We start from the raw sequence: 26,209 nt of genomic DNA on the forward strand, positions 1-26,209 counted from the left end.
ATTACAAAGAAATCTTCCACACAATGAGAAATGGCAACTAATTTTTGGTCTTTTTATTAAACTGTAATTTGTCATTTTTTTTTCAATTTCAAGTAAAACAATATGGAATTAACAAGGGAACAAAGGAATGTAACAAATGAAAAGAGACAAATTAAAATATGACCATCACCATTAACTAACCATCCTGTCATCAACCTGCTTCGACAACAAATCCAACTCCAAAGTAAATCAACAATTTACAGTCATCTGGAACTGTACCAGTATATTTTATTCACATAAGTTTGTCCAAGTATTTTACATGAACAAAAAGCAATGAAGTGATGGGGGACAAAAATTCAAGAGAAGATAAAAGAAATAGGTGGTAGCACTGATGTAAAGGCTGCGTTCCTTTAAGTTTATCGAGGGGAGTCTTACCCATTTCTTTGCCGACAATGCAAGAAGCTCAGCACCCCTGCTTCAGGTGCTTCACAAGGCAATCGGAGGTTCAAACACATTAAGCCAACAGGCACTCGTATTTTCAATGACCATTTGCCCTTTTAATATAAATACACGATGGAGTTGATCGTAACAATAACCGACTTCTGAAGATGGCTAAAAACAAATGTATCTCCCAACTCTCTGTTGTCAGTGACCGAAGGATCTAAGGACAATTTACATTACTGCTCCATTAACACACCGAGGACTGCAGAGATACATTGAGAGGTATCCGGAGCCCGTTCATGGATCAAAGTCACAATGTATTCAGAAGCTGAGGGCCACGTGTCGCATGTGCAAATGAGAAATGCAAGGCTGGATTTTTAAAATGAGTCCAGTGGACAGGAAATGAAAAGGGGGCCCAAGCAAAGACAAGATCCAGCATAGTGCAGCAAAGATCACATTGACAGATCTGTTCTCTTCCCAATACCCTGGAAAATAATATGCATAACTTATCAACTGACTACAAAGAAACGGTCAGGACAGCTGACAAACTTAGCAAAAACCAAACTTTCTAAAACCTCCAAGTTACAATACAACTGGTCACTCATAAGTATTGTTTTTAATGTCACAAAAATGACTTTTCATTATAACCCTAATAGAGGGCACAGCTTAATCCCATCTTAAACACATAAGATCTGAGTGTTCCAGTAATTTGATGATTACAGTACTTTACGTGAAATAACAAATTGCCTTTATTACCTCTTGCACCTTTGTCCCCCTCAGGTACCAGTGGTGCATTTAATCATCGTTTTGTTTCAAAACTCCACCTACTAACCAGTCACAGGGCACGATGATGGTGCCACGCTTTTATCCTCGCAGTCCCAACATCCCTGAGCCTTCTCCCAGCTGACAATGGCTGAGCTGGTGATGGGACCAGCTCCAATTGGCGAGGGAGAGGGCCCAAGAGGCAGGCAGGCAGGTCCCAGGCTTGTGTAGCACTCAGTTTTCTGGCTTTCATTAGAGTGCGGACAAAGCAGCAACCTTGGAGGTCGTGACATGCTCTCCTGTCGCGCGATGTTACGACACTCTCTTCCATTTTTTTCCCCATTTAGCACCCGGATCATGTCTTGTTGTAACGGTGTTGACCAGAGGACGAGCGAGTGCTTGCAGCAGGTGAGCGAGCCTGCACTGCTGCGAGCGCTGCCACGCTGCGCAGCACCCTATCCGGTGTCCCCTCCGCCCCAGAACCACTGCCCACCTCCTGTAGGAGCCTCCGACTCTCCGACCTCTGCGACCTCCGACTCGCCTTCCGGCTCTCCCTGGTGTGGTCCCGCATCTTTTTTTTGTCTCTGTGCTTTGACCGCTCCATGCTGCGGTCCTGCTCACTGCCAGAGGACGTGGCTCGCGACTCTCTGGGCTCTGTGTACTGAGAGCTGACGCTGGGGGTGCGTTGGCTGCTGTTGCTGCTGCTGCGGCTTCTGCTGCTGTGTCCGCCACCCTCGCCGTCACTGCTCATGCTGCTGCAGGCACTTTGACCCCTGGACGATGACTGTGCCTCTCCTTCGCCTTCCTTTACATCTAAAGACTTTCTGCGACTCCCCTCTTTTTCCTCTGGTTTAGACCTTTTGTATTCCCCCTCAAGGGGTGGAACAAGAGAGCCAGGGCACTGTCTGGTGGAGCGGGAGGCCAAGCGGTTTGGCTGATTAGGTGTAGAGGATTTGCTGCCACTGCTTTTATTGTTAGTAGCATTTGTAGAGTTACTTTGAGGAGAGGCTGGCACACTTTTACTTTTAGCCTTTTGGTTCTTCTCAGCGGAGGAAGCAGGGGAGGTCCCAGTGGATTTGGCCCCTGGGTCTTTCCTGGTGGTGTGGCCAGGGGTGTCCACTCTGCCTTTCATTGCGAGGAGCTTGGCCGCTGCATTGAGTGCCGAGCACCGCTTCCCCAGCACCTCCGGCTCAGGAGGTAAAGATGGCACGCTGTTTGTCTGAGCCTTACTTTCTTGTACAGACTGAGATCCTGCAGATTTACGGGTGATCCTGACGGACGACGTATCACTGCCAGACTCTCCGCCTGTGGACGTGGTGGTATTGTTTGATGCGTTTCCGTGCCGCGCAGGTCTCTTCCCTTGTTGGTTGCTCCCATTATCCCTGTCCTGGTCCTGTGTCCTGCGTTTGACTGAACGGGTGAGCCGGTGCTCTTTCCTGCTGTCACTGTTGTCAGAGGATGAAGAGGAAGACCTGGAACGCCTCCTCTGAGAGGTAGTGGTGAAGTCTTCTCCCTCTCTCTTCTCCCCAGCGCCTTCCCTCTTCTCCTCCTTTGCCGCCTCAGAGGTGACATCCATTCGTCTCTTCTTGGCAGGATGTCGATTCTCATAAGTCCTCTTGTGATGAGCGTGACGAGTGAGGGTTGATGTGGAGCACCCAGACGATGGTGAAGACGAGCAAGTAGAGTCCTGACTACTCTGGCGACTAAGAGTCCTTTTATGCATAGGACTTTTCTGATCCAAAACAGTTTCCTCCATTGCCTCCTGCTTAGGGTTTTCTTTCTGAGAGTCAGTAGTGGTCTTTGTTTCTCCCCCCTCTCCCTCCTTTCCTGCCTCAGAGTCTTTGACCTCAGTGGAACTCTCCATCATTATGTTTTGGGGCTGAGACTCATTCATCTCCTGCTTTGGGTCATTTATAATTTCCCCAGTCCTTTCCTCAGATTCCACATTATCGACCTGCACATCTGTCACACTGCCTGGGTCTCTCTGAGATGTTGATGGTTGCTGTGTCGACTCTGACGACTCCCTCTGTGAGTCAGGTACGGCAGAGGAAACACTGGAGGGGACAGATGAGGGAAGCTGGGGCCGGACCTGTGTCTGGGCCGGTGCCGACGTCTCTTGGGAACCACCTGCTGACACGGAGGCTTTTACTTCAGAGGACATAACTGAAGAGGAGTCGGTGGAGGTTAATTCCGTTTTCGCAGCTGTGGTTTCTGCTTCAGTGGATGATAATTCAGGGGTGGCTGTGGGTGCTTGGGTCGTTACTGGGAGAGTGTTTGTGGTAGCAACTGTAGTTGGATTTGCGGGAGCTGAGGCAGTTGCACCGGCTGTTGTTCCTGAAGCTTGTGTAGCACTTTTAGAAGATGAGATGTTGACGGGCTTTGCTGCAGTTGTGGCAGCGGTGCCAGTAGATTGTTCCTTTGAAGGAGCTGCTGCAGTTATGGCGGGGATAGACATTGCTTGTTCTTTTGAAGGACCTGCTGCGACACCGATGGCAGGAGGGGCTGGAGGGGCCGTTGCTTTGACTGCCTCTTTTGGAGGCAAAGTAGTTTCTGTAACCACTTTTGTCTCGGCTCTAGTGGTTCCACTGGCGGGTGATGTTGCTGGAGCAGGGGTGCAAACTAGAGCTGCAGACGTTGCTGAGGACGTGTCAGTCACGCTAACCGTGGTAACTGATGCGGCGGACGCTGCGACACTTTTCACAGTCGGTGAAGTTGACACAGATTCAGTGGAGACTTTGTTTGTTGCCTCGGATGTTGTGGTGGGGTCTGTGTCAGACCTTATTGCGGCTGAAGGACATGCTTGAACCGTTTTGCCAGATGTTACTGTTGTCACTGCGTCTGCAGCCGGGGAGGATGTGGAGGCTATAGCTGGGATTGAGGACTTAGCTGAAACTGTCTGGGTGGCAGATGGGGTGGATACGACAGTAACAGGGGTAGAGGTCGTCGGTGGCAGAGTCGAGGGTGGTGGCAAGCTTTCCACAGACGTTTTAGATATTTGGACTGATTTCACTGGAGTGGTGGCTGCTGGTGTAAGGCTCACTGTCTTTGACGGGGTTTCGACAGCTGCTGTGGTCATTGTGACGGGGACTGTAGGAACTGCCGTGACAGTAACGGCAGAAGATGACGCAGGCGGTGGCATGGTGGGCATCTTAGCATCTTGTATGGCAACTGTGGCAGTTTTGAGAGGGTTGGGTGCTGTTGTAGTCACTATAGTAGGAGCTTGTTGTAGATGAGGCTCCTCAGAGATATCAGCAGCTGTGGAAACCGCAGGTGTTGGTTTTACATCTGGTAGAGTTGGTGACATGGTAAGTGTAACTGGAGTTGTAGTAGTGTGGGTGGCAGTTACTGGAACAGTGGCAGAGATGGAAACTGGGCTAGGAGCTGCAGCTGGAGCAGAACTCAGAACTCGGCCTGAGGTTGATGTGGAAGGGTTGGACACAGGAAGGGGTGATGTGACCTGAGGCGCAGGTGTAGTGGGTGCTTGGACTGGAGCTGAAGCAGGTGTGGATGCTTCATCCGTTTGTGATGTGGACACCGAGACTGAATCCGGGGCAGCGACTGAAATTGGGGTCAGTGCTTGAGCCTTAGAATCCAATTCTTCAGCTTTGGTAGATTGGGCTGTCTGACTTGGGCTGACAACGGCAGCTGTGGGGTTCGGGGGAGATGGGATACTCAGCTCTGCACTTTCTGATATTGGGTCAGAAAGCCTTTTTGCGATGGCCTCTTTTTTAGCGTTTAGTCCTTCAATAACAGAGTCTGCACCGGAGGTCGAGTCTTTGCGAGGGCGACCCCGCTTACGTTTTGGAGAGAGGGGGGGAATATCTTCCTCACTTGGTGAGGTGGGAGGTTGGGGAGAGTTCACCGTGTTGTCAGGCTCAGGTACTCTTGGGGGAGTCTTAGGGGGCCGGCCCCTCTTTCTTTTCACCGGTGCGATACTGGCATTTACACTGGCATCTGTAACCGTTAATGTAGTGTCTTTTTCTGGTGGTGCGTCCACTTTCCTGGGTTGGTTTCCTGCTCTGACTCTACCCAGTTGCTGCTGTTGCTCTACCAGCTGGGCAGCCATGCGAGATTCAGTTTCAAGCCTACGGCGTACAGGGAGATTTCTCAGTACTGGCATGTCAGGGGAAAGATGGGGAGGGGAATATGGGGGATAAGCTCTGACAGGTTGTGTGTGTACTGACGGGGTGTCATGGTCCTGAGCAGGTGCAGTGGTTACAGTGCCTTTAGTCTTGCTGTCAGAGCTCTGTGATGTATTGTCTTTGCCTGGTTCATTGACAAATACAGCAGTTTGTTCTGCCTCTGTTGTGTCCTCGGAAGACCCACCCCCACCAGTGTCGCTCACTCCTCTCCTCCTCTTCCTCGGCTCCTTCTCCTCTACCACAGTGACTAGCCTCCCTGGAAGCTTTCGCAGGACTTTAGCTGATGGGGAATCTTCAATCAAGCCCCGCAGTACCTCACCATCTGCTGACTGACGCTTGCGAGGCGATCGTACAGAAGGAGGAGACATGGTGCTCTGGTCTTTGCTGTCATCATCTTTTGGCTGCTGGGAGCTGGACTCTGGCGATGAGTCAGAAACCCTCAACTCCTTCTCTTCTGTCCCCGCTTTGTTTTTGCTGTCCGTCTCCCCAACACTGTGCAGTTTCGCCGCTGGGGTAGAAGTTGCAACAGGGGGATGAACTGGACTGGGAGAGGAGCGGGTTGGCAGAGTCCTCGTTTTACTGATCTGATGATCCCTGGCAGGAGATGAGGCTTTTGAAGATTTGGAGGAATCTTGGATCTTGGTTGATGAGGCTTTGTGGCTCTGCTCTGTGCGGATTGGGGTGGTAGACGCAGTACTGGTGGTTTTGGAAGCTGCTCGTCCTCTCAGACCAAAGCGGAGTCTTTCAGGCACTTCTCTGGGGCTGGGAGAGTCAGACTCAGGTTCAGGGGAGGCACCGCGCAACCTTCCACTAGTCCTTGTAGAAGTGACACTTTTGTCCTTGGGTTTGCGGCCACGGCGGGCTGGAGCTGGTTGAACAGGCTCGACAGAGGCTGGTGTTGACAAAAAGTCATCATCGTCATCATCTGATGAAGCATGGAGTTTCAGCCCTTCTTCTTTGGCCTGGTCCAGACCCTTTCTGGCAGCCTCCACCTGCTCCTAAACACACACACACACACACACACACACACACACACACATTCAGAAGCAATTTTTCATTATATCTTGGCATAAATACATCTGTGGTTTTATAAAACTAATATCTTCTTCATGTTTTGGTTTTATAGGACAAGGATAGACAAAAATGTGCCACAAAATTACACAAACATTTCAGTAAACGTTGACTTGATTTGCCAAATTTCTTTTTTAGACACGTCTTGTTAAAACCAAGCCAAATGGAAGATGGAGCCGTACCTCAGCTTGTTTCAGCTCCTCTTTACATACATCTTCTAATGAGGCTTCCAGGAAGTTCATGGCATAGCGCTCGATGGGAGTGAGCTAAGGAAAGACAGATCCAATACAGAAATAATGTAAATCAACAGGACAGCTCAAATACAAGACCCCTTGCAAGTCAGTAGAGAGATAGTATTACTATTTTGGAAAGATAATACTTTTACAGAAGACCTAAGGATTCATGTTGAACTCTGGACTTTAATAATTTACCTGCTCCACCAGAGCAGCTATTTCTTGCTCAGCCTTGGAGAGCTCCTCAACTTCTTCTTGTTCTCCTCCGTCATCCAATGGTATGTTCTCATTGAATTCTGCCAGTTCTGCTACCTGCTCTGCTTTGGCCTGAGAGGCTGCGACAATGTCCTCCTCATCCTCTGCACGACACAGGGCCTGAAGGATTGATTTCAACATGATTGTGTCAATGAATGATGAATTCAAATAAGTTCTCAAATACTGTTCAAAGACATTTACTAAATATTCCAAATTACTTCAGTATACAGAATCAAAGAGCATTCAGTTCATACTTGCATACAGTTCACACACAGTTGTTACCAAAATTAACACTGCTAAATACACAATTTAAGTGATTTCCTAAGTGTATATCCCATGTGATAGATCTAACCTGCTCGAGGATGGTGGTGCTCTGTTTGGTGACAGCTTCCTCCTCCTCAGCCTGGGGCACTGACAGCTCTACTGCCACCTCTCTCTTCTCAGCATCATTCACCTCAAACAGGTCTCGAATGGTTTGCTGAGAAAACAAGAGACATTTAACAAGAGAATGGCCTTTCTACAATGTTATCGTGATTCAACATGACCAACTGGCAAATAGTGCCATTTATTCAAAGAATAGAAAGTAGTGACAGTAAATGAGTCACCTACCTCTTTGAAAAATGCAGTAGTGAAGTTTCCTCCTTCAATAGCCATATCCCCCAGCATCCTCTTCTGGTTGGCTTTCTTTAGAATGTTCTCTTCTACAGTACGTTCACTAATCAGCCTGGAGATGAGCAGAAACACAGCAGGAAATCACATCTGTACTTCACTTGGTCCTAAACATATGTTGCCATATGTTTCTCCTTCTTTCTTTCACCCTCTGCCTCCATTGACCCAACATACACTTTATTTCCAGTTAGCAAATTTCACATCAGTATGTTGTCGTCAGTATGACTGAGTGTGTAACAGCATAAGCAGTGTACCTGTAGATGTGGACATCTCTGGTCTGGCCAATACGATGGCAACGGTCCTGTGCTTGGGCATCCATGGTGGGGTTCCAGTCACTGTCGTAGAACACGACAGTGTCGGCCCCAGTCAGGTTCACGCCTACACCTCCACTGCGAGTTGACAAAATGAAGCAGAAGATTCGGCGGTCGGCATTGAAGCGCTCCATGAGGGACTGGAGGAGGAGTCAGAATATTAGGTCAAGTACATCAGAAACTTTTGGTACCAAATTTTTTGGAAAAAACATTTTCTTTTTTTAAACTAACCTGTCTCTGCTCCACGCGAGTACTGCCATCCAGGCGGAGGTATATGTGTCCGTGATAGTTCAGGAACTGCTCCAGCACATCCAGCATACGTGTCATCTGAGTGAAGATCAACACCCGGTGGCCTCCTGTCTTTAACCTTCGCAGTAACATGTGGAGTGTCTGTAGTTTACCTGCGAGTGTGCATACACAAGACATACACACGTTTTAGGGAGCTATTCAGACCTGACAGTTTCTCCAATATCTCACTGGTCCTCTGAAAAGTTTAATTCCATCAATGCACTAATGCACTGCAACTGTGTCGCAGAAACATAAACGCGTAAACATCATTTTCACAAATGTCTCCCGAAGAAGCATTTACTATCTGAACACGGGTTTTTCTAGTAAACACTGGACTTGCATTACCAGATGACAAGTATTTACCAGCAGACAGCCAGCATCCACAGAAAGCCTTCAACGCAAACTCATTGCAACTAGTTTGTGTTGGGAGGCTTTCTGATAATGCTGCCAATACCAGTTTTGACAACTTACCACAATCATACTGTATGAGCCTCAGGTCTGGGAACTGGGTCCTCATGTTACACTGGATACGGTTGAGACCACGAGTGAGCGGAGCAACTGAAGCCGACAGCATAGATGAGAAGACTGCCTGCTTGTGGGTCAGTGAAGGAGGAGGATGGCAGCAGTGCATGGAGATGGGAGGAGCCTCTACTGGGGGGATCACGAATGTAAACCTAAAATGGGACAGTCAAATAATGAGTAAACTCAACAACAGATTTATGACTCAAACTACTACTTTGAAAGAGCTAAAAGAAAGATTTGAATTTCTCTCAAGAATACTTTTTACCACCACAAAGACGATAATGAATATAGGTTCAGGTTTCTTTAATGTCAGCTGCTCAAGTACAGCAGCAGCTGTTGGCAATGAAGTCCAATAATGCAACAGTTTACTGTCAAAGACTGTAATTAAAACAGCATCGCTACTTATCACCATTAATTTACCGTGGTTGTTAAACAATCAAATGACTCTCAAAGAAAAGGATCAGTTATGTACCTGTCTATGAAGTCACTGAGCAGCTCCAGCCTCTCCTCAACGCTGTGAATGGCCTGTCTTACAGCGCGAGTGTGAAGCCAGTAGTCAGTTGTGTTTTGGTGCTGTGCAAACAGACAGCTGCTGTGGCCCGATCGTCCCCACTCTCCCTGAGAACTCAGCAGAGCCGGAGAGGGACAAGGGCCCGGAAGAATTGTCAGAAAGTCCAAAACCTCCTGGCCGTACACAGGTTTTGCACGACAGTGGTGCTCGTTGACTCGAAAGATGAAGTCTAACTTGCCGTTTCGTTGCTGTTTCTGATTATCTGCCAGCCATGACTGACGCACAAGAGGAAAATAAGATTAGTTTGGTAAAAAGCTTGGATAAAACTGGGAAAAACATTATTGCTCCTGAATTTGATTTGTAAATTTTATGTTGATGAAGATATGGCTTTCAAAAGGCAAAAGCTGCTTACCATGTGGAAAGGGGAGCGAGGAGGTGGGCGGGGCAGTATCCTGGGTCGCGAGGACACTTTGGCACCTGCTGCACTGGTCTTTGACTTTGCTGTCTGACTGCTGGTACTGCTGTTGTCACGTGGTGGAGCTGCTGAAGACTTTGAGGCAGAGGATAAGGAAGTCGTCTGAGCTGGAGCTGAGGAGAGGAAAGAGCACAAAGCCGAGCAAGATAGGTTGGTGATGCATTCTGCTGTAAAATGTACAAATGACCAGGTTTGCGTTGGAGTTGGATTCCCTCTCAAGCAAAACACTAAATGAATGAAGAGATTTCCCCACAGTCGCCGAAATATGATTGCATATTGCAATCTTGCATAACAATGCATATATCTGGTTCTCAATTTTGCAAAAATAGGACCCAGTGGATACCCAATAGGACCCTTGCCATGCAGACAGACATATCTCAGCTCAGACAGAGTAACCCCTTCAGATCCTACTCTCACCTGGCTGCTCTGGAGGAGGTTGCACTACTTTCAGGACGGGACGGGGAGGCTGGGGCTGGCTTGGGGTTGAGCTTGGATTTCTGGGTGGTGCTATAGTGTAGTGGGCAGTAGCAGGACCAGGGGTGCGGTGGGGAACTTGCATTGGAGCAGCGTTTCTGACAGGCAGTGTATGCAGGGAAAGGGATGCTTGTTGAGCTACACGAGGGGAAGGAGCAACTGCCAGGGTGGGCACAGGCCCGCCCTCCTTGCCTGCTGCCTGGCGCACAACGATCTTCACAACTCCAGGACTGCTCACCATAGCAGAGGGCACTGGAGAAGAGTAAAGAATTAATACTATGAGAAAAAGGGAAACTAAAAAGTTTTTGAACAAAGAATCAATCATTTAAAAGAAGCAACCCAAATGTTCTGACACTGATCATCTCACAATTCTTAAAAATGTTTTTTTTAAATTTTTAATTAAATGGAAATAAAGCCCACCGTAGGAAATATAAGTGAAATGTTTTTCTCTGCAAGATAAACAATATCTTTATTTGATATTTTAAACTAAATGGTAACATCTCTGTAAAAGTAAGATCATAAAGGATTGCAAACCTGGCGAGGAGGCATTTAGCGGCAGCAGATTCGCAATAGCAGCAGGAGAAGCTGTGTTGGTTGTGCTGTGAACAGCAAGCTGGGCAGGTTGGCTGATCAAGTGGTGCTGTACCCCGCTGGATACCAAGTGCATCACATTACCTGTAGGGTAACAAACATTGTTCACAATCATTTACAATGATGGAAATCATTGATTCATTGGAATATGTTTTCCAATTTCTCTACAATCCCTTCACTTGCGCAGTTCTGTAGCTACAACTAACTAAGTGGCATCCAACATTTTCTGATTTGACTTGTCCAATTGCCTTGTAAATTACAAGCAGCCTCTTCCCTCCTCCGGAACCACCTACTTTTCAAAACTAATAAGTGATAATAAGAATAACCCTAAATTACTATTTGACACAGTGGCACAGCTTTCAAATAAACCTGCAGCCATGATAACCGTTCAATTTTCTCTCTCTCTTTCCCTCTGGATCAGTGTCGTTTATCTGCTGCTGTATTATGACATTGTTTCTTTGCGATTTGTTTTTCTCCCACATTTGCTTCCTATTGCACACCTGGCCATTTGAGGAACGGGACTCTCTTTGAATTGCATCTCACAAGGTTTCTTCTTTTTCCTTATACACGTGTTTTCTTTGTAACCCTTAAGACCTTTGGGCTGGCTCAGGAACCGTTTGTTGTTGTGGGCCTTTAAAGCCCTTTCAAACACTGTATGTGATATTACCATACAACTAAACTTCACTTGACTTAATACCAACCTTGAATTGGGCGATTGGGAGCTGATGGGACTTGGTGAATCTGGGCCCCAGACAGAGTCAGCTTGTTGCCCTGAAGCTGAAAGGTGACTGGTTTACTGCCCTGGCATGATGACACAGGTCGCCCCGCCAAGGAGGCAAGTTGGGCTATACTCACTACCTCACCAGCTAAGGACAGCACAAAGAAAAATGATGCAAATTAGAAACATTCTGAAATTCAGTTACGTGCACATTTTATCCTGAGGTGTGTGCATGTGACATTTCCTGGATGCAAAATGAACTATTAATCAAAACAAACAATACAAATGTACCCATAGAAGGAATTCAACAAAACTGTCAGCTCTCCTTTAAGGTAAGGTTTAGTAACACTTGGAGCCTCTCTATCTGGGATCAAAGCGCATTGAAGAATGTTATTGCTTTTGCATGTGGAATGTCACCATCAGCCAAAAGAAATTTCATTATGACATTAGATGGTACTTCAGATTACCCAGACCAGTCATTTAGTTCATTTAAATGATTCCATGCGATCCTTGAGACTCTACACACTAATTAGCAATAACTGAAAGAGTTCCCTATTGCCAGAAAGCAAAGATACAAGCAGTACTTACAAGGCAACCTAGCTTGCATATCTGGACTGAGTAGAACCCTCTGGGGCAGGACATTGCTGGGGCTTGGACTTAGATGAGCTGAAACACTCGGTGTACAGGAAGCAGCCGGAGGCCGTACGGTAAGCACCGCCTTGGGAGTGCTGGACCTCACTGCAGTTTGAGCACTTGGATGCAAGGTGGGGCGAGGAAGGGCTTGGGGCGCTACTGAACACACAACTGTGGGAAAAAGCACAAGAATGAAGAATCAATTTAAAGTAGGCTGGAGATTGGCAACAGAAATGACAGCTAGAGCATGCAAGATGTTGCAATCGTGTTTTCCTGAGAGTGCAAGTATCGAAGTATTTGACTTGCCTTGTTGAACGACAGGAGCAGGCGCTGGAGTTGAGGGGCTATCAGCTGCTGGGGGAGGTTTGGGGGTCTGAGCTGCAGGAGGCACCGAGCAGGTAGGTTTGTTCATCAGCAGGACTGGTCGGTTATCACCTTTAGGGGGCGGCTGGAACATCCTAATATGAACAGGCACATGTGAAAAATTACGCTAGGCATTGTGGGCATTGGATTATGGGCTCAGTTGAACTTGGTCCCAGAAAATGCAGTTACAAAAAAAATAAGAGACGAATAAGTAGCTATACTATTTACCTGTTGACCTTCATGCGGACTGGTTTGGGTCTCGGAGCGGGTTCAGGGGAATCCACAATCTCCTGAATGAGTTGATGGCTGACCTTGTGACCAGGCAGAAATTCATCTGCCTGGTACCTGGTAACACGGCTCTCCAAACCAACCAGGTCAAACACAGACAGGTCACATCGCTGAGGGCACAAATAGATTCAGCATTTTTAGTGCATGCTGTTTCAGACATTTCTCTATCAAACTAAATTAAAGCTCCTCCCTGATTTCCTTTAATGCTGACCTTTAATGGGGCGACCTCCAGCGCGTCCTGCACCAGAGAGGCTGTATGGAACACAATGGGTTTGATGATGAAGGGTGACTGGATGGGTCGAGGGTCAAACAGGTTGGGGTGGTTGCACACTTTGCGGAGCTGCATTAGGATATTAATCACAGACATGAAGTGCCCACTGGCCAACGTTTCCCGGGTCCTAAGGATCAGAGTGGAAATTTGAGGAAGCTGGTTATTATCTGTAAAATAAATAACATCTATATTTGATTTTGAATACAGTTTTTCAATAACTTACGAGGCCTGCGCCATGAAGTCATCATAGAGGTATCTCTGTCTCTTTGATAGGCGACAGCGCACCACATGCTCATATTTCTTGGGCATCTGCTTCTCCACATCAACCTTGATCCTTCTCAGCAGAAATGGCCTGAGGACCTTGTGTAGCCTCTTGACCAGGCCTTCATTGTACTCCTGACTGCCCTCAATCATTCCTGTCAGAGGGTTGGAGAACCATTCTTTGAACTCCCTATGGGACTGAAACACGTGGGGCATGAGGAAGTGCATTAGAGACCAAAGCTCCATCAGGCTGTTCTGCAGAGGGGTTCCTGTTAGCAGCAGTCGCCGGTGGCTGTAATGGAAAGAGGTGAGAATAATGATTACACAAATCATTTGTTACTGTTGGTAAGGAGTGTTCAATCATGTCCGGTTTCCCTGAATGTCTGGGTCCAGTGTATCATGAAAATGTAGTGCTCTTTGGTGTTTTGAGTTTGAACCACAAGTGCCAACCATGTTCATTTACAGCCCCGCCCACTAACTGTACATTTGATGAAAGACACCCTGCACTACAGACCTGTTGAAGTTGAGCAGGCTCTGCCAGCGCTGAGACTTAAAGTTCTTGATATTCTGGGCTTCGTCCAGGATCAAGTATCGCCAGGATTTGCGGCGGAATGCTTGGTGATCCTGAAGCACCAACTTGTACGAGGTGATGCATACATGAAAAGCATTAGGCTTGGTCCAGCCCTACAAATGGATAGAAAATATGATTTAGTAAACGGATTGATTGATTATCTAAGGATCCTAATAAGGAAAGTAAAGAACACAAGGCGGGAAAAGCGTTGCCTCCTCGATTCTGACAGAACAGTACAGGAAAAAAATGAAAAAACAGATGAGACAAAAATCAATTAGATCTGATATGTGATACTTAGGGTGAAGCATTCCAAAGCAAGTCACTCATTACCTGTCTTTTCAGCTTTCTCTCTTTTTGGCTCCCAAAGTAGGTCAGGATCTTAAACCCTGGACACCAGCGCTTCAGCTCCATCTCCCAGTTCAACATAACACTTGTGGGGACGATGATGAGATGCGGACCCCAGTTACCTAAACACAACAGGCTCATTCAGAACTTGAACTGAGATGTCCTTCTTGTATCTTCAAGTAATGTTGCGCCACAAATGTAGACCACTGGCAGCGCAGTATATGTAAAAATGTGATTTACAACAGCTCTTCCTGGTACCTTTTTCACATGCAAGGTGAGCCAGCAGAGCAATGGTCTGAATGGTCTTGCCCAAACCCATCTCATCAGCCAGAATACCATTAAGCTTTTTCTCATACATGGTGACCAACCAGTCCAGTCCAATGTGCTGGTATTCTCGTAATGTACCATGGAGCAGGAATGGGATAGGTGTCTTGACCTTTGATAGGAAAATAGATGAGAAGATTATGTTTCAGGACGGAATAGGATTATATTTTGATAAATGAAGTCTTGTTTCTAATGCTATGGCCAAGATGAGAAAATAAAGTCCCCTAGGAACATACTCTTTCAACTTTTTTCAGGGACTTGCATATTATCACAATTTAGAGTAATACTTTGTTTGGAACTGACCTTTGTGGTGGCCAAAGTGTAACCTTTTGGCTGCAGGCTCTCTGCTGTAGCAGCTATATGGCTGATCTCTTTCTTTGGTCGTGACCCAGACGAAGTTGGACTGTGGTCTCCCTCCTTTAACAAGAGCTCCATCCCTTGATCTCCACAGTCGTCATCATCTTCCTCCTCCTCTTCATTGCCCTCTTCTTCCTTCTCACTTTCTTCTTCTTCACTGTCCCCTGGTGATTCTGTGAACAAAATAGAAAAGACATATTTCAAAATACAACATTTTAATGAACAGCATCTTCTCTTGCACTATTAATGCACCTTTGGCTTATCATGAGGGTGCAGACGAACAATCTACATGAAATTTGATTTCATTTGTGCCGATTTATACCTGAGGAGGAAGAGTTGCCTTCCGCATCACTTTCATCTTCCTCAGTCTCCTCCTCCTCATCCCCAGACACCTCCGAGTCAGAGCTTGCTTTAGAAGCAGATGCAGAGGGAGCCTCATAGTCTGAGGCATAGGCTCCTTTGTACTTCTCCAGCAACTCATCCATGCTCATATCGCCTACATGGGGAAGAGCAGAGATGTCAGGAATGACCTTTTGTCCTACTGCAGAAATAATAATGGAACTTCTCTATGATATTATTCTATATATAACAATCTGTATCAATTGCCCAAACCAAATGTTAAGTAGTTTTACCACAAGCATAAAATTACAACAGATTTTGAAGTTGACAGTTTGTGAATTCCTATAGACATATGTGCAATAACAGAAGCCACTAAACACCACAGAGTGCACATACACATTATGCCTGAATATGTAAACACCATCTACCTTCTTTGGCCAAGTCGTCCAGTTCATTTGTGTGATCTACATTTCCTTCTACCTTCTCCTGAGCAGCTATGGTGTCTTCCTCGTCTTCAGCTAAAAGGGAATAAGGAGAAGAGAACAATGTTAATGTCACTCATGAAGAGAGCAATCAGGCCAAAAAAGTATAATTTGAGGGACAAACTTACCATCCTCCTCATTGGCAGTAAATTCCCCATCTTCCTCTTCCTCCTCTTCTGATGAAGAGGACCCAGAATGCTCTTCATCCACGCCTGGTTCCTAAACAATTCAATAATTGAGAGACTCAACAGAATGCATATACTGAATTTTGTTTGTATAAAAAGGTGCCGAGTGGTTAGTTGCATATTTTTTTTAAATAACTTTGTTTTTAACTTTAGTCATTGCACATATTTGAATTATATTGGTATTATGAAACACAGATCTGTTATTTAAGACCAATTACTTAGTAAAATATGAATAGAAGTTTAAACAAGAGCCTATGATAACAGTTTATCAAAAGCAATTTGGACTTAAATGTATTTAGGACCACTATCTCAAGGCCAGAGAGGTATGTTGAAGTACCGGTGGCAGTTTGAGAGTACTGAGCAACTCATCCAGGGGCAACATGCCCTCTTCCTTCAGCAGTGCAATTTCCTTGCGTTGGGTCTCTGCGTCATTGCCTTCCTGCTGCTCCTCTACATCTATGGTCGCCTCATCATCCTCCTCCTCACATGTAGGTTCAAAGTCTCTGTCTGCATAAAGGAAAATATTTGGTTTGAAAAAGACTTTCTCACTGCCATCAATACATCTACATGCACACAGGAACTTGGTAATGGCAGAAAAGGGTTCCTGTGAGGAAATTAAAGAACATGTGTACTGCAATACCCCGAGACAAAACCTGCATTCACATGTAACTACTCAGAAACTACATTTCTCTCCTAGCCATATACAAAGCTGCAGGTTTTGGTTAACACTTGTCTCTCTCAGTTGATCAGTTTACAATTTAATTCAAGAACAAATAAGAAAAAAAACATTAATAGTTCCATTTTCATGGACGTCACATTTTCAACACGTCACAACTTTAGCAGCCAAAATATTCAATTTAGCAAATGCAGGACCTTGGACTTATTACAATGACACACGACTTTGTGTAGCGATAATTTCCTTTCATCCTGCCACAGATATATTCCCCTGCCCTGGCTCTGTGCCTGCGCATGCATAAAACTATTCATTTTGTGGATCAGGGCCAAGACACAGACTCATAGCTATGAGGACTGTCACTGCACATCAGCACTGCTTGACAGATAATAAAATGAAGGTGAGCCTGCCCTCCTGACACACAGCAGTGAACCACTGCATTGTTTGACCTTCCTCTGATTAAAATAACCGGCAGTAAAGGATCCACTGTGAAAATACCCACCATTTATATCTTGGATGGCAGGCTAGCCTGACAGTTTTCACCAGTCTCAGGAGTAACAACTGTCCAACCATGCTACCTTGTGTGACAGGATTGTGTCAAGAAATTGTTTATCCTACTGATAAATTAGACTTAAGACTGACAAAGATACAGCATCTAGCACAGGTCGTTGGCAAGGATTACGGCAAAAATGAAGAAATATTATTAAACATGCAATAACCTTGACAATAATAAAACAGCCCTTTGATACCATAAAACACTTTTATCTCTATGGAAGCATAAAGAGTATGCCCCTTATGTGTAGCTATGACAACATGCCCGTCTGAACTGCATTCAGATCAAGGAGCGATCTTCCCACAGAGACAGTAAACTCCATCTTACATTGCATGTATTAAGTGATATTGCTTACCATCTTCATCGGTGAGAGGTTTTTTGGGAGGCTCATGGACAGTTTCAGCAGGTTTGGAGTGTGCAAGAGACTTGCTGAGGAGGTCCGAGTATTTTTCTGTCTGGCCAACAATGAAATCCAACTGAAGGTCCAAAGCCTTCTTCCTCTTTTCCTCCAATCTAGACTGCTGCTTGTACTGCACAACCTTTATTGACAAAAAGCACAACACATAAACACCCGTTCATTTTACTGGCACACCTCACAGAACTGGTCTATATTAGTTGATAATTAAACATATTCCAATATTGTGTGTGTACATCTTGGTTGAATATTTAGGAAATCATGGGAACCTTCTCAACACTGCTCCAGAACGCCCGAACTTCCTTTGCGATAGAAGAGGCGACCCTTCTGATTTTAGCGTGCTCGTCTCTCTTGGCCTTTTCCTCTTTTTGCCTCAGGTCTTCATGGTGTCGCATCACCATCCGTACCACCTGCAATACATAGCAAAAGCATCAAATCCAGGTCATACAAAGTGCACATCAACATGAATACAATAGAAATACAGTGGTAAATTCAGTATATGTCGTACCTTTCTAGCCACGCCTCTCTTCCATCGCCTTTCTTGAGCAAAGTCAGCAGAAAGCCACTGCATTTCCTCGCACAAGTAATCCCAGTGCACTTTAGGCCGTGGTGGCTCTGTCAGGCGGGTCAGACGCTTCATTGACCAGTAGCCCTCTCGCTTCAGTGATTGGGTTCGATGCTCTATGTCTGCTTCCTGTAAAATGCAATGAACAAAACAAAATGAGAAAAAGGGCTACACTCCATAACTATGCATCCGAAAATATAGATTATACCACAAAAAGATTAAACAGCTAGGTGAAGCATGGGGTGGCTTGCGTGATCTACACAGCCCACAGAAAGGTGCCACATTTGACATGTGTGATAACTTATGTCTTAATTCACACATTATTTCTAGCAGCCAACCATGCTGGGAAAGATCTGTGGCATGTGACAAACATCAGCAGAGTCTGAAAATGATGAGCTGTCTTGTTTCTTCATTACTGTAGAAATGACTTCAATACTGTAATTCTTAAGACCTACTTACATGCTTAGCCAGCTCTGCCATGTCTGCATGAGCACGGGGTCGCTGGGGAGCGACCTGATCTGGTGGGGAACAGGAGGAATTATAACCACCGCCTGCTCCAGCAGAGGAAGGAGAAACAAACTTCCCATGAGGACCCCGCAGTGGAGAGGACTTCTCCCGTCTTGGTGTAGACCAATCACTGATGGAGGAAGGACCAGGTGAGGGCGAAGAGGTGGAGGGCGAGACAGGAGATGAATTCACTGTGATTCTATCCGCTATCCACTGGCGCACCTGAAGGCGATGTGAGACAGAAAGATGAACACAACATTATACATACAAAGAATAATGGCACATGCGTGATACAGGTCAGAGCAAGTCAAAGTGTAAAGATGATCCAGAATTACAAACTGGCCACCGGTGATTTCCTTTCCGCTTTGTTCATATGCAGAATCCACCCATTCAGCTCAATTGATTAACACCAAAAGTGTCAGAGTAGGATGTGCTCATGAATATCCTCTACAAAGGAGCAACGGTGTCTGACAACCACCACTTACCTTAAGGAACATTGCCTGTCTGACTGTCCTGCTCTGTCCATGCTGTAAAACACACGTGGCTTAGCATGCAAGCAACTTAACAATATAAATGACTTTATAATAAAGCACTACTTCTACAAGTTGCATTAATAGGATCTTCATGCAAAATAACAGCGAAAGCATGCAAGCACTTAACAGAAATCACAACTGTCATGAAAACAAATGACATTGTAGATGAATAAGAAGTGAAGATAAGAAGTCGTCTTAAGGGCTTTAATATTTCCACATGCAGAAATTGTTGACAACTATGGAACTAGGTTGTCAGGCGTCGTCTTTGCCCAGACGTACACATGCATTTTGTCTCGTCAGCATCACAGCATAATAGTTAGCAATCGTCTAGATGACTTCTTTTGTAAATCCTAATTAGGTGTCTTAAACCTCTATTCAATTAATCACAATCATCTCTAGACCAGCTAGTATGAGATCAAATTCTGTTCTGCACAATGCCACTGAGCTGTACCTTGTATGTTGACATTTTACAAATTTAACCCATTCTTGATTACATTACTTTAATAAGTAAATTTGTCATGGTCAATGAAAATACCTTCTGTTCTGAGCTTGGTGTATCCATGCCACAGTCAGTTTTGTCTGCCTCGGGTTCTTCGTCGCTGCCTTCCTCTGGACTGCTATCCTGTCCTAATGTGACCTCATGGGTCTCCATTTCTCCCGATGGTCCATCCTGCTCCATCTCCTCACTCTCCTCCTCCATACAAACAGTGTCAGGCTGAATGAGTGGCTGATTTGAGCTGGTGGAAGTGGTTACATTACCTTCTTTTTCCACTGGTAATAGAAGCATGGCAACGGCATGGGGCTTTTTAGATGGGGTGGCATCTGTAGGGGTGACAGCATTTAGGGACACAGACTCTACCTCCCTTGATGCAGTTTTCGTCACAGTTAAGGCCTCTTTGTCAGATTGGCAAATTTGAAGAGGGAGGTTACCAGTCACAGCACACTGCTGTATCTGGATGAGAGAGGTTTGTTGAGAAGTTTTATGGACAGACAACATCTGACCTTTTTGACTGCTAAGAACCACAGACTCACAGATAGAATCTGCTGCCAAGACAGTTTGGGGAAGGCACTCCTCAGACATCGTGGCAGACTGAGAACTGTGGGCAGTGGCCAGTTTGCCTGCCACAATCAGTTGCTTAGTCACCTGTGCCAAATGGGTGGGTGGGGGTTTCAGGAGAGGAGTCTCTTTATGTTTAAGAAGAAGGAGCTTTGGATTTATAACAGCGGAGTGAGTGGAACAGGAGGCCTCTGGCTTGACTTCTATGGTCACAGCAACATTGTGAGTATGCTGTGATTGAGAGTCTGTCAAAGTAGGTGTTTCTTTGGTCCCTTTATGTGAAGAGTCATTGGCCATAGGTTCTGCGGCACTTACAACAGTGACTCCTGGGGGTTGTTTTGGAGAAACTTCTACTGAAATAGCGATGGACGAGTCTATCCCCATGTTCTCACCAGTGTCTACTTCTGTCGGGCCTATCAGGGATGATGTAAGAGCTGTTGCTTCCATTTGGGGACCTGTTTGAATTATTGGGGAAATGCTCACTTCTGTTTGGTCTGAGACTGAATTGTCAGCCTGCAAACAAGGTGTCTTCATTTGCGCATTAATGTCTGTCTGTTCAACTGTGAATGAATCAGGTGTAATAGCAGTCACTTCAACTAAACAAACTTCACTTGAGTTTGTCACTTCACCAGCTTGGTTAGCACCTAGCACTATATGCTGCCCAACAGCAGCTACCACTGTTTTTTGTACTGACATATCAAGGGAATTGCTAGTGCAAACCTGTATTTGATTGGTGTCATGTGACAAAAGCAAGGTCTGCTGAGAAATGATGACATTGTCACTTTCATTGCATGTGTGAAGAGATGGTTCAAGATTTGAATCTAGGTCCAACTTCCCTGCATAATCATCAGTGTGGTCTAGTAATGCATTGAATAAGTTCACTTCATAGCCTGGGGAGTGAGGTAAGTGTGCACTGCTACTGGCACAGACTGTTTCTTCTGCCACCTCCTCCACCAGGCCACAAATCTCATACACTTCTACAGGTTGGGACTCTAATTCAATATCTGACTGAATGCTTTGTCCATACAGCTTTGGTTCTCCGATTGAGAGTTCAGAACTCAGCTGATTAACAACAGCAGCCTCACAGAGACTGCCATCTTCTTGTTGTAAGAGGTAACTCTGATTCAGATGAATGTCAGACCAGTCCCCACTGATATGAGTCTCCTTGACAACCACAATTCTTTGAGCATCAGCTGAATGCACAAGCTCTGAGAGGAGTGGTGTCTCTACTGTGGGGACTTGATCAGAGGAATGAGATGTTTCTGCTTCAACAAACTGCTCTATCTGAACTGAGTCTACTAGATGGGGCTCAGATGTGGGTTGTGAGGAACTCCCCTGAAGAGAAGAGCCCTCTGGCAGCACAATGAAGTTAGTCGAGCATGTGCTAAGAACAGTTTGCTCCTCTCTTCCACTTTTCTCCACCTGCTCTCCTTCTGGTGGATGACAGAGACTCTGGGTGTTGCCATCTTCTCTGTCAGTTGAACTGTTGGAGACTGAGCTTTCTTTACCAGTGCAAGTATATACTCCAGGTGTTTCTCCTGCTTCTGGGGTCTCAAGTATTTCAACTGAAGGACAGTGAGGTTCTTTTTGAGCTGGGTCAGCATGCTCCTTAAACTGCTCAAAAATCTCAACTGACTCCAAACAAATTGTTCTCTGTATCTCATTGGTATCATTTGAGAGGTTGATTTGAGGCTGTGACTTTGATAGGTCAGTTTGTTCACTCTCGCTACTGTCAGATATGGGGACTGGGGGATGAGGTGACATCGAGTTCTGGCAACCACCTGCTTGCTCTGCAGCATCACACTGATGTATGTGGCTGACTTGATTTGTACAGGCAAGTGTATCCCTTCTGGATTGCTCCTCAGTCCTATACTCTGAGGTGTCTTGGTCTTGAAATTCAACAACTGACTGTGAGACAGAAGCAGATGAGGCTGTTGAGCAAAAATGAGACTGGGGTTGATGGGAGATATGTCGGTCTGTGTGCTCTTTTCCGGCAAGTTCAACGTGTGTTCCAGTCTCTGGTTTATATTCCAATGTGTCTGTGTGGATCTCCTCTGCCGCAGCAACAACCACAACTTCTCCCTGTGACTTGTTTGTGTCTGTACTTGAAAGGCTTTTGTCATTATCAGTTTGTGGCCCATATTGCAACTCTTGCACTGTGCTGTTGATCTGTGTATCGGTGGGGAGAGGAAGAAGAAAGGCTCCTGGGAGCCCTTGCGTCTCAGCAGAGGGACTGCAGTCCTCGGTGAGGAAGGTTGGCAAGGATCCCACAACCCCATCACCTTGGACATCACTGTCCACCGTGGGCGCTTCTTCCAAAAGGCCATCCTTAGTGTCACTGCTGATTGGGGGCGTGTCTGGCAAGGTGTTCTGAGGAGTCTTCTCCATGCTGAGGAATGCTGAGTTGTCACTCTCCAGAATGGGCACAGTGGATGGATTGGTGGATAGAGGGACTGGGCAGGGGGCAGCTGCATCCGGCTGCGGGGCATGCTGAAGTGACACCCCAGCCACATTCTTTGCAGCCTGGGGGTTGTCACCCAGCACATCCACAGCCGGAGAGGTGTGCTGCTGCACTGCCTCCTCCCCAGGGCTCCCTCCCTCTGCGCTGGCCTGGCTACACACTGCACCTGGGGGTGATACAACGTGTTAATGGGGTGTCTGGATGAAGTGGGTAATTTATCGAAAGCTAAAAATGAACAGAGGCCGGGCAAAAAAGAACTCGAAAAAGAGTTTGAGAAAGGATATGTAATGGCTGTGCTACAGTATATGATGTCATTATTTTTACAAGTATAGGACACTGTATTCTTTTCACCACACACTAACCATTCAGCTCAGCAGGTTAAAATATGAATAAATGTCAAAGCCAATACTAAATTCCTAATTTATACAATTTCAATCAAATATTTTTTGGGGAAAAATATATGTATATACAGACATCAAACAAAAGACAAGACTACCCGATTAGAGATTGAATTTTAAGGACGGTTCCTGAAGCAATCGTGAATATATATAGTTGATCCCAATTGTTCTTTTTCCAGTTACAATTATAATAGTGTGTGTTCTTATGCTACATGTGTGGTGAGACGGCATAAACCATCTGTTCTTTTTTCAGTGACTGTTCAGCCCATCACCCCAACTGTTGGATATATAGCAACTTCTCACCTGACTGTGGTGTGAGACACAAATCTTCGGAGCTTTCTACTTCCAGGATGCTGAGATTAGGGTCCCTTCCACATATTCTGCGGAAGTGAAATATGGTTAGGTCTGGTAACTTTCTTTATTGAAAACAAATGAGCAACACATCTACCCACTTTACATTTGTGTGCCACAATGAAGCAAGCTGTCGGGCTAACCGCACTGCACAACTACGGGGGCTGTTAGTTATACTTCAATAAATGTTGTGAAGTTAGCGAGATCCGCATTGGTATTCGATTAGTATACATACATTTCACGGGACGATGAGTGACATGTCACGTCACGAGAACAGCAGGAGGACTCAGATGGCTGGGCTAGTCAACTGGTGCTAACACAGATGCTGATATATTGGGTTTTACGAGTGGGTATCTTGCTGCTGTAATAAAAAATATTCCACAAAGGAGCAACAAGACGAGCAGCCCCGTCAGCTCCCTCAACTTGCATTTGCTGCAGTCGCCCCGCGAAGGTTTTGGTAATTCTGCAGCATGCGCTCTCAAGCTAAAAGCCGGCGACCGAACGCGCGGGCCTCCAGTCATTCATTTGATATTTTAGTGCATGAAAATGCTATTCGATGTGCCTATTGATAACCAACTGAACTTGTAGATATCAGTGTGTAACTCAAGATGATTTATGGTAATTTGGTGATGTGTATTGGCTCCGCAGCCAAGATCAAAAGATTAAACATTTATCGCTTTGTCGTCCGTGTTCCGAGTGGCACTGTCACTATATTCTCTGAATCATTTTCCCATAAAAAGGCACACAGTGTGATGTGTTTTAACATTAACGCCCAACGTTGTCGCTTGTGCTACTTCAGTTAGCCAGCTAGCTTGTACAATAACAGTGCTTGGGTGGCACTACGGGAAAGCCAGCTAACTAGCAAGCTGGAAGAGTTAGTAGGTGCATTCGTTGGATGCGCAGGCGCCCCATCCCACCCCCTGTTATGTAATGTTCTATCTCGAAACACGCCCGTTTGTACCGATAATTTCATAAGTTACTTCAACGCGACACAAAAGACCCGAAAAGTGCCATTAATAGCCGCTTCTGCATGCACAACAGAGGGGGACAATCAGTCGTGACGTCATTGCGCGGGGGTCAAACCTCTCCCTACAAAACAATTCCGGTAAAATAATTATGTTTATAAAGACAAACAACTACTACTATCTGCCAAGCTATACAGAAATAGAAAAACGTTATTTTACAAAGTTCCATATAAATTTTGCAAAGATTATATAGGGGGGTTAGGGGGATCCAAACTGCCCCGTAACTGGCGCTTACGCAGCGACGATGAGGAAAGTGATAAATAAATGTATTTTCAGTTTTTCAACAGTTGAAATCGAAAGCTATCCACATTGTGGCTTTGTATACAACTGTCCTGTCATGCTATGAACATTTACCCTCTTCAGGTATCTTTTTAAATGCCCATACGTCAAATGCGGGTTGGTTGTGTTCTTTGTATGTCTTGGTCCCCCTCGTGTCCCCACCCCCCAAAAAACACTTCCTCCTTGCCCCCCTCCTTCTCAAGGCCGCCATCTTAAGTTCCCACCTACCTGAAATTTCCGACCGATTTTCTTTTACTAAATTCTCGCTGAAGGAGCCGTCATCCGCGTGAAATCGTACTCAATCCGTAATGCCAGTAATCCAAACTGCCTCCCGGTACCCAACGAGGTACAACTAGCTCTGTGGGAAGAAGTTAAAATACGGACCGGGAGAGAGTGGGTTTCGGCGCAGAATGTAGCGGTCGCGGGGAGGAGACTTTACGCAGCGAAATGGTGGTGGCTGCTACTGACAAAGTGCAGAACACAGGGAGATCTCGCGAGATGTCTACAAGCGCGCCACTTGAATTTCAGATATTGCCTACATTTTTACGTTATCCGACCGGTTTGGGGACATTGCTTATAAGGATTGTTTATTAATATACTTATTCGGAATTCCTGTGAAATGAAATATCACAATTTGTAGATTTTTTAAAAATCATATCTGTTGGTCTCGATTCCGTTTTTTCAGCTTGGAGTGAAGAAGCGTATTTGTCAGGTTTCACCAGCAATAAGGATCCTTGGATCATACAACGGTCGTGATATTTGTTCGGGTAGCGATTTAGATTAAATTTGAACAGGAATGTGGGTTTCTGGAACACTTGGCCTGATCATGTCCTCATCAGCAGAAATGTGTGAAATACTTGCCTGCTGTACATACTAATAAATTATTATTATGGATGTGACCTAAACGTTTTTCCTTAGTATCGGCAAGGATAATCTCCCGACAGATCATATGAGTTGGGTTGTAATTGAACTCAGATAACGCCTAATAAAATTATTACATTTTGTGCACTAGTCTGTTAGGGTTGAAATGAAACGCCCAGACGACCAAGTAAACAACAATTCATTTAATAATTAATCTTTGTGGTCTCTAGGGGAGGGTTTGAAAGATATAAAATGGTCATATTAAAATAATCGACCCAATGTCTTTCCCTCCTCTCAGTATACCCACCGTCTCGTTGTCCTTTGACAAGTCCTTATATCTTTTCGGTTCTTCAGCAGATGTCCCACTTATCCATGTATATAACTTATTTTTGTTGATGAAACAACTTGGCAGTTCAATGTACAAGGCTCCTGTAGTCCCAAATGGATATAACACACAAACAATGACACACGCAAACCTCCTCCTCAGCATATTAACAAAGTCATAGACCAGATTCTTGATGTGGCCAGAGGTCGCAATGGATAAGGCTTCATGTTCACAAGTGTTAAAGTTTTCTGTGAAGCCTTCCTTTGTCTGTTGCAAGATTTGACACAACTTATTACTATCTGGGGAGAGAGTACTGGTTGATACCTGAAACAATGACAAATAACA

The 26,209-nt window shown here is 45.4% G+C and overlaps 1 protein-coding gene across 1 annotated transcript; it reads right to left on the reverse strand.

Moving 5' to 3' along the window:
• Positions 1-38: 38 nt before the first annotated feature.
• Positions 39-25,252, reverse strand: srcap (Snf2-related CREBBP activator protein). Its single transcript, XM_076151780.1, has 33 exons — positions 24,907-25,252; positions 23,327-23,403; positions 19,643-22,791; positions 18,527-18,796; positions 18,011-18,196; positions 17,772-17,912; positions 17,443-17,626; positions 16,199-16,368; positions 15,805-15,895; positions 15,623-15,712; positions 15,178-15,351; positions 14,802-15,028; positions 14,433-14,610; positions 14,160-14,296; positions 13,773-13,942; positions 13,221-13,550; positions 12,938-13,124; positions 12,667-12,836; positions 12,382-12,533; positions 12,031-12,246; positions 11,426-11,590; positions 10,668-10,808; positions 10,077-10,385; positions 9,597-9,772; positions 9,146-9,459; positions 8,623-8,825; positions 8,095-8,264; positions 7,807-8,003; positions 7,493-7,607; positions 7,236-7,361; positions 6,827-7,003; positions 6,578-6,661; positions 39-6,322 (listed from the first exon to the last, which is right to left on the reverse strand). The coding sequence occupies exons 3-33, from the start codon at positions 22,550-22,552 to the stop codon at positions 1,538-1,540; spliced, it is 12,945 nt and encodes a 4,314-aa protein (XP_076007895.1). The 5' UTR covers positions 22,553-22,791; positions 23,327-23,403; positions 24,907-25,252; the 3' UTR covers positions 39-1,537.
• Between the last annotated feature and the right edge of the window lie 957 nt (positions 25,253-26,209).

The sequence above is a fragment of the Genypterus blacodes genome, unplaced genomic scaffold, assembly GCF_046128005.1.
Source record: "Genypterus blacodes isolate CSIRO-AG114 ecotype Tasmania unplaced genomic scaffold, CSIRO-AGI_Gbla_v1 ptg000055l_1, whole genome shotgun sequence".
In the NCBI taxonomy this organism is placed as follows: domain Eukaryota; kingdom Metazoa; phylum Chordata; class Actinopteri; order Ophidiiformes; family Ophidiidae; genus Genypterus; species Genypterus blacodes.

What these genes read in the sequence shown, in the direction of transcription:
- srcap (XM_076151780.1), bottom strand. Translation starts at nt 22,552, where the DNA reads ATGGAGAAGACTCCTCAGAACACCTTGCCAGACACGCCCCCAATCAGC. An exon ending in TCCCAATCGCCCAATTCAAG is followed by an intron (nt 10,809 to 11,425) that starts GTTGGTATTAAG and finishes GTTACCCTACAG; the next exon opens with GTAATGTGATGCACTTGGTA. An exon ending in TAGCTGCTCTGGTGGAGCAG is followed by an intron (nt 6,662 to 6,826) that starts GTAAATTATTAA and finishes GTCTTTCCTTAG; the next exon opens with CTCACTCCCATCGAGCGCTA.